The 8,650-nt window shown below is 41.2% G+C and overlaps 1 protein-coding gene across 4 annotated transcripts; it reads right to left on the reverse strand.

The window, feature by feature from the left end:
* Positions 1-2,542: 2,542 nt before the first annotated feature.
* LOC4334948 (WEB family protein At1g75720) lies at positions 2,543-6,882 on the reverse strand. 4 transcript variants are annotated; one of them, XM_066309214.1, is made up of 3 exons: positions 6,249-6,882; positions 4,033-4,236; positions 2,543-3,471 (listed from the first exon to the last, which is right to left on the reverse strand). In XM_066309214.1, the coding sequence occupies exons 1-3, from the start codon at positions 6,249-6,251 to the stop codon at positions 2,758-2,760; spliced, it is 921 nt and encodes a 306-aa protein (XP_066165311.1). In that variant the 5' UTR covers positions 6,252-6,882; the 3' UTR covers positions 2,543-2,757. The 4 variants fall into 4 exon arrangements, with proteins under 4 accessions (XP_066165311.1, XP_066165309.1, XP_066165310.1 ...); XM_066309212.1 differs by having other exon boundaries at positions 3,991-4,236; XM_066309213.1 differs by having other exon boundaries at positions 3,991-4,236; positions 4,306-6,882.
* Between the last annotated feature and the right edge of the window lie 1,768 nt (positions 6,883-8,650).

Genomic DNA, 8,650 nt, shown 5'->3' on the forward strand with positions numbered 1-8,650 from the left:
ATTAAACTTTTTTTTCTTTTGAGAGAGTGGGAGACAGCCTAGAAATCGCAAGATTTATGGTAATTAATCTAAGTTAGCTCATCCTTGATCCTAAATAATCATGTGTTTTAATTAAATCTATGGTCATTAGACCAAATGATCAAGGCTGGCACATAAAAAATATATATGGATTTGTAAGACAGAAAATCAATGTGTGATCATCCATGCACAAAGTGATTAATGTTTGTGGTAATTAATTTTCTTACATGTTTTGTTGCTTCACTAATTAATGCACAACCGAAAGTGAGTGGTAGAAGCATCTATTGTTCCTAATAATGTGCTCGATCATTTCCTGAGTTAACTGAAAAGGCATGAATTATATACAGGTAAAGATTCACACTAGTTTACTAACCACGACTATTTTTCTTATGCAGATATAAGCTAAGCTAAACATCTGTCGCGTAGCAAAATTTAACAATAACAACCAGGATTACAGAACATTATCCAGGACTAAAGTCACTTCGCTACATCCAAGCGCAACTTGCGCGCGCCTTTATAGCTAATAAACTGGAGTAATTGACATTGGCAGTAGTATTTTTCTTTTACATGTTTGTTTACTTCATCTTCATGTTAGATGTTTCCAAAGATCCCAGCAAGCAGTGCACCATCTATGATGCAATTAGCAGTGATTATGTACTTTCTTAACAAAAAAAAGAGATTAACCAACACTAATTTATAACTTTTACTATTTAGTACTACCTCTGTTTTTTAATAGATGACGCCGTCGACTTTTTCTCACATGTTTGACTATTCGTCTTATTCAAAAATTTTATGCAAATGTATAAGATATAAATCACACTTAAAGTACTATGAGTGATAAAACAACTCATAACAAAATAAATTATAATTACATAAATTTTTTGAATAAGACGAATGGTCAAACATGTAAAAAAAAGTCAACAGCGTCATCTATTAAAAATATGAAGGTAGTAATAATTTTCCTATGTACCTAGCAGTTGCATTACTATCCACTTACTAGCCTACGCACCTAATTAGTTTATCTTATTATGTGTATAGGCGTATATATTGCTCATGCCCATATTATTTCTGTGTGGGACCTGTGTTTTACGGCTAAATGTAAAAAAAAAAAATCTCAAAACTGTATTCACAATAGATCCTTATACATATAGTTAGTTGCTCTGAATAAGTCTTATATAATATCTTTAGATAATCACATACTGAAATTTATGATTACCAGGTCATAATTACTACTTAAAACCCAACCAAACCTTTCGCCCTCCCTCTATGCAAAAATATTGAAGGACATCTTAATTACAAAAGAAATTAGGGGCCCTTAAGTTATGATTAGTGCACATGGATCCTTGTACCTTTCAAGCCTTAGAATTTCCAAAAGGCATCCCCATCCCCACCAAAATTCTTGTGAAAGCATGCTGGCCCAGCACCCCATCAACAATATTAGCATTACACTAATTAAGCTGCTAATTAATTAACAACCATATGTATAAATTAAGCACCAGTTAGGCACTTATACATAGGACCATCAGTGAGCACACACTTGCAGAAGTAGTACATGTATAACTTGCAACAGAAATTAGATTTGCAAGCTGATCATCAGAGTGATCACCACAAATTAGGCCACACCATCATCAATAATTAGCAGGCAAGTGTAGATCATAGCTAGTAGCTATAGGTAGCATCAAGGAAGGAATTAAGGAAGGAGAATCATTCATGTCTAGGCTTCAAGCAAAGAGCTTTAGGAGGAAAGCATCGCATTCTCATCACAGCAAGGCCAAGATGAGGTGGCCGTCCAGGATCATGGACGGATTCCGGAAGATGCTCGTCGGCCTCTTCTCCTTCCCGCCGCGGCCGCCGACGGTCACCTTCTCCTCCTCCTCCGTCGACGACAACCACCACCACCACCACCGTGGAGGCGGCGGCGGCGACGCGCCGAAGCGGTCGTGCAGCTCGAACCTGCACCCGCTGAACCCGCACTACGACGAGGCCATCGCCGACTGCGTCGAGTTCTTCAACAAGTCGGCGGCGCCGGCGACCTGCAGCGTCGTCGTCGACGTCCGGTCGCGGCCGCAGTTTTGATCGGTCGATCGCCTCGCCTCGAATGGCATACATGTCGTCCATCTCGTCGTCGTCAATCTTTGTTGGATTATGAGTTAATCGCAATCGCATACCTAGTTAATTATAATCATATATATATGTCGATCAATTAACGCTCCACTACGCGTTCTCTTGATTGATCGGTGCATCTAATCGCATGTACGTGTACAAAAAGTTACGAAGTACTCCCTTTTATAAGATGTTTTGACTTTGGTTAAAATTAAAATGTATTAAGTTTGACTAAGTTTATAGATAAATATAGTAATATTTATAATAACAAATTAGTTTAATTAAATTAATAATTGAATATATTTTTATAATAAATTTTTCTTGGGTTGAAATTATTATTATTATTTTCTACAAATTTAGTTAAATTTGAAGCAGTTTGATTTTAATCAAAGTTAAAAACATCTGATAACCTGAAACGGAGGGAGTACAAACAAATTATATCCATTGTATATTACAGCTCAAGTTTATTTATTAATGATCCAAAATAAGCAAGCATCATGGTGTACGTACGTGTACGCTCGCACACATACGAGGGAGTAGTATACTATACTCGTATATAAATACCGTATATGTATTTTGTACTTCAATATATCCGACGGTGGAGAAGCGTCCGATGCAACAATCGGACGGGTAGGATCAAAAGGAGGTGCGCGGGTTGAGCGCCGAGTCGTCGTTGTGGCAGCTGCAGCTGCTGCTCTTCTTCTTCCTCATGAACAATGCTCCAACCAGAGGAATCAACGATTTCTTCTTCTTTCTCCCCTCTTGATCGACCGCTGCCACCGCCGCCGCCTTCATCATGCCATGGCTGGCCGACATCTGCCTCATGAACCGCACCTCGCGGAGCTGCGGCGGCGAGGGTGTGCTGCTGTGGTTGTGACGATGGCGCAGCTCGATCACCACGTCCGGCAATGGCGCCTGCGGTGGCGCGCGGTCGTACGCTGATGCCATCGGCGGCGGCGGGTCGGCGAACGTCACGTACCTCCTCTTCTGGAACTCGCCGGGGGACGGCGACTGCTGGCGCGGCTGTGGCTTGTCGTCGTCGATCTCGACGAACTTGAGGTCCTCCACCTGCAGGTCGATCACCTTGGCGGCCGCCTCGCCACCGTCGCCGTCGCCGACGTCGTCGCGTGCCTTGATCTTGTTGAGCTCGCTCATGGCGTTGCTGAGCTCCTCCTGCAGGGAGAGGATGCAGCCGGCCATCTTCTGCTTCTCGGACCGCTCCTTCTCCAGCTCCTGCCTCGCCTCCTCCAGCTCCGCCGGCACGTGGCGGGTCACGGCGACGACCCCGCCGGAGACTTGCTGTTGGCTAAATGTTGGCCATATTGCCGGCGGCGTTGTGGCGGCACGATTCTGTCGGATCAAGATATATATATATATATACACACATTGTTTGACAGTATTTTGTAGATCTCTAAGATATATTCGCGCATATTACATAATGGTTAATTGCCATTTGCAAGGAATTAACAAGCTAGCTAGCTAGCAATGCTTATGGTCTAAGGAAGCTTAATTAAAACATTACGTAACTATTTATCGCTTTGCTGTGATTTATTTTAATTTATTAAAGTTACATTAATCATGACTTATATTTCTCCATATTTACTCAAATGATTGAATAAAACGAATGATAAAAGTAAGTTTTTTTTCTCTGTACATTGGCGAAAGTAAGGCTGTGCTTTCCTTTCTGTCACATTTTTTTCTTGGCTCGGAAGAAAGGAATAACATCATAAAGCATCTTGACAACTAAGCATGTCTTAATATTAAATCCATAACGTAACTTGTTCGACGGCGTAACCAAGTTCAAGTTTTCGTTGCGGCAAATTTGGATGTTTTTCTTCTTAATTAAATACAAGGATAGGATTTTTTTACCATTCTTTTAATTTCTTGATGAAGGAAACATATATCAGTTACCATTAATCGGAGGCGATGTAGTCCAGGTCCATGAACATCACCATCACCGGCGAGCAGAGGCGTCTCCTTCTCGCCGAAGAGGACGACGGCCTCCTTCACCGACCGGAACGGCGCCCTCATGTCGATCTCCGCCCGCCCAACCACCGTCACGCCATCGCCGCCGCCGCCGCCGCCATTGCCCCCCATTTCTAGCTGTCTTTCGATCTGAGATAGATCTATCTAGCTTAGCATATCAAATGGAAGCTAAGTATATATATATACTTAATTACATACTGCATGTGGTGGTGTGGGGTTCGTTTCTTCGCGTCCACTTCACTGAAATATTCGCGCCATGCATATGCTTATTTATGTGCAAGAAGCAATGCATATTCATTCTCTCGAATTCATCTCGATCGATCTTGCAGCAGGTATGAACGGTCCAGATCATTCCACTGTACGTCGACCGACGACATGATTTACCCACTGATATGTGGGTCCTAGATGCTTACTCAGCTGATTGGACTAAGCCAGCGAGCCTCGTCAGCGAATAGTTGGGAGTCAAGATATATAGTATTACGAATATGAATAAGATTGGACATTCATTGAGGGAGCCAAAAGTGGACTTTATTTTTAAAATCCTTCCTCCGTCTTAGCTGGGCCAACACACCAGGCAGACCTGGCCTGCTCACAGCCCCAAAACAAGGCCGGCCCACCTTACCAAGTCGGTCTACAAACCAGCCCGGGTAACGCTAATAGGCGCGTACGCGCTGGGAAGCAAAGTCGCGCAGACGCGCACTTGCTTGCTCCTAGTCCCCACGCGACTCACTCTCCCCGCACGGGACGCACCTTCCGAGCCTGCCGTTAATAGCCTAATATTTGTGTTAGTGCTAATCTTTAGCGGTTTACACTAATTAATTTTTTAATAAAATGATAAATAAAATAGTTGGGTTGAAAATTTTAAAATACGAATTGAAAGTTTAAAAGTTTAGTTGAAAGTTTTCGAATTTGAGTTGAAAGTTTTCAAATCTTGACTGAGTTTTCAAATTTAAATCAAAAGTTTTTAAATTTGAGTTGAAAGTTTTCAAATTTAAATTGTAAGTTTTAAATTAGAGTTGAAAGTTTTAAATTTTCAGTAGAAAGTTCATTCGAATTTCAATTTTTTTCATACACTGTGTATATAAATGATATGAAGCTAATCACGTGAAAGATAGAAAAGAGAAAGAGAAAAAACAAGTCAGACGTACTTTGCTTCTGACTGATCCGTTCCTGTGGGCTGCCGTGGGCTTAGCCCCATGCGCTGATAAAAAGCATCTCGTGCATACGCGGATAAGGATGTGGACCGCGCGTGAGGCTTGGGCCAGAAACGCGCGTAACTTGTAGTGATGGCGTGTGCGCACCGATTAGCAATTTCGGCTTGCCCCTTCGACCCACCCACCTATAATTTTCTTATACAAAATTACCTACATGTTATTTGCAATTTTGTAAAATATTCGTCTATAGTTGCAGCAAATTACAGTTAGTAAGCTTTTGTCTAGGGATTAATCCTTTTACACCGGGAGGGGAAACGGGACACGACGCTGGTGAGCCCGTGAGGATCGCTAATTAGCGCTACCGTACCGTAAATCGTTCTCGCTCCGGCCCAAAATATTTAACACTGTTGACTTTTTTTAAAAAAATATTTAACAATTCGTCTTATTAAAAAAAATTTAAGTAATTATTAATTTTTTTCCTATCATTTGATTTATTATTAAATATACTTTTATTTATACATATAGTTTTACATATTTTAAAAAAAAAATTTAAATAAGACGAACGGTCAAACTTGTTTAAAAAAGTCAACGGCGTCAAACATTTAGGGAAGGAGGGAGTACTTATTTATATTTACCATATACTAATATTAGTTTTTCTATTTTATTTTAATGGGACACGTAATTTTTTCTATTACGGTTAAGATAACTCCCCTAGGATCACTATAAAAAATAGTTTTCGCTATAGGCTAAAATGGGTTTTTGTCGACAGCTAGAGGTGCCGCTGACAACTAAAGGCCGGCAAAAATAATGTGTTTTCACTTGCCGTCAACGAAAATCGAGTTTCTCAAGCGACTATGCTAAGACAATGTGTTACCGGCGAGATAAAGTGGATCACCGATAAAACAATTTTGGGATAAAAAATTTCAAAATTGGTGCCACCGGCCACGACAGCCGCAAGCACTGCCAGTTTCCATCGCAACATCTCACCATGGCCGCCGCCTGCTGAAGCCCACGCCGCGGTCGCCAGGCAGTAGAGGGGAGGGGGTTGGAGTAGCACGGCTGTCATCGTCGTCATGGCAGCCGCCACCGGATCCACTACCTTCACTGTTGTGGAGGACCGCCTGAGCACCGCCGCTGCCGCCGGATCCGTGTCCACCCTCCCACCACCATTGTTGCCCTCCTCGCTGGCCTCCCCCGTCATCGCGGTGGCGGACCCAGCCTCCCCCATCGTCGTGGCGGTGGATCCATCCACCCCCGTCGTCGCGGCCGACGGATCCGGCCCCAAGCTCACGGCGGCCAGCGGCGAAGAGGAGGAGGTCACGCCCTGCCGCCGCAGAGAAGACCGTGCAACAACTGGTGGGAGGCTAGGGGAGAGGGAGAGGAGGCGTAGGGCAGAGAGGAGGAGAGCTGTCGCCACTCGCCGGCTGACCGTCACCGCACCAGCCCTGGAGCGCCGCTGCTCGCTGAGAGGAGGAGGAGAGGGAGAAGGGAGGAGGCGGAGAGGAGAGGGAGTTGCTGCCAGTAGAGGAGGCGGAGAGGATAGAGAGGATCAGAGGAGGAGGAGGCCGCCGGTGTATCTGGAGGAAGGGGAGTAGGAGGAGATAGAGTTGGCGGAGATAAAGATGGAGTCCACGGCCGTGTCTGTCATTTTAATATAGTGAAAGAATTTTTGTAGTCGGTGGTCCTTAACAGCCTATTTTAATTGACGCTCACTTAAGTGGTCTGATTGTAATTTTCGCTGACAGCTGGTAACCGAAATCCTCTCAAATACTTTTACAAGCGTATTTTCATCAAATCCGCCAGTAAAATTAAAAGGGTACCACTATGAAAAATGGTTTTTCAAGAGGTGGATTAACTGCTGCACTCAACGAAAAAGAGGTGTGGTCACCACAATTAAATACGTAGGTGAGGTCCTAGAATTAACTACTACCACAATATAATGCCTGATCGAGAAGGTTTTAAATATATAGATAGATATATATAACTATATATGCGAACGAGATATCCCAGAATTAATTTCTGACCTCGACAAAACGCAATTGGTCCAACATTCTGTGTGATCCAGCTTCTTGCAACTGATGATCCGCCGGATCTTTTAGCCGAACTAATCTCCCTAATTAACTCAATTACTACTAGACACTGATTTGATCGTTCACACGTACTGTTAGTTATCTTCTTGTAAACTACTCCTTCAGGTCAAAAATAATTATCGTTTTTGATAAGATAGATATATCAAACTTTAAAAATTTTTTACTACGAGTAACTTGTAAATCTATATTTTATTTTATTTTATTTTAATATGAACACCATATGTATAGGTTATCTTAAAATGTACTTCGATTTTATTGCTACTTATAATATACATATATATAGGGTGTGTTTAGTTCACGCCAAAATTGAAAGTTTGATTGAAATTGGAACGGTGTGACGGAAAAGTTGGAAGTTTATGTGTGTAGAAAAATTTTGATGTGATAGGAAAGTTTAAAGTTTAAAGAAAAAGTTAGGAACTAAATCACGCCATATTATAACAGAAAATAATGGTCAACTTTTTTTAAGACTATGTTAATGTCCAGAATTATAATTATTTAATTTGCAACATGGAGGGATTAGTAGGCATATGATTGATAGGCCCAACATATATGCAACACCATAAAAAAATTTGTAGTGAGACTGGAGACCAATTAAATTTAATTTATTGTCACAGAGGAAAAATATCAAGACATTAACCAAGACCTTTCGAGACTCGGGGACATGACACCCTAAGTATGGTAGGTCCTTTTATATTACACGGGAGACGCATATACGTGTACACTACATAGATCAGTGATTTTATATCCTCTGTACAGATGTGCAAGGCAAATATTTTTCATACTATTGCAATTAGCAACTAATTATGGTTTAACTTAATTGTATAAACGTAATCAACGTGTACAAGAGCTTTGACGCTAAATTTGAGACGAGGAAATAATTAGGGAGCAGCAGAATTTCGAAAATAAATTAATTGACGCAGATACCTTAAAAGGAACGCACAGGACATTGAGCATGTCAAGAAAATGACAGATGAAACAAATGGATTCCTTTGTTGTTATAAAATTAATGACGGTACAACATTGTCTTAAGCATTTATGACGAAAAGTCATTTTCTTGTTAAATGTGATTAGAGACGCATAGGTAGGTGACCAATACATTTTGGTCATAAGATTGCCAGAAAATCCATACCATGCATGAGAAATATTTACTAAACAGTTAGAAAAAAAAGTTTTGTGATGGAATAGTAGATCTCTCCCTGTGAAATGAACAATTATATACAGCTCCAACGCGCGTTATAGATATAAATGAAATGGTTTATATATTATAATAACTTTATAGCATTTATATATCCTAAAATA

This window comes from Oryza sativa, chromosome 4 (assembly GCF_034140825.1).
Source record: "Oryza sativa Japonica Group chromosome 4, ASM3414082v1".
NCBI classification, from domain to species: domain Eukaryota; kingdom Viridiplantae; phylum Streptophyta; class Magnoliopsida; order Poales; family Poaceae; genus Oryza; species Oryza sativa.

Bases quoted from the DNA above. Each gene is read 5' to 3' on its own strand.
- LOC4334948 (XM_066309212.1), bottom strand. The intron at 3,472-3,990 runs GTAAAAAAATCC...TTGATCCGACAG, and splicing joins ATCAAGAAATTAAAAGAATG to AATCGTGCCGCCACAACGCC.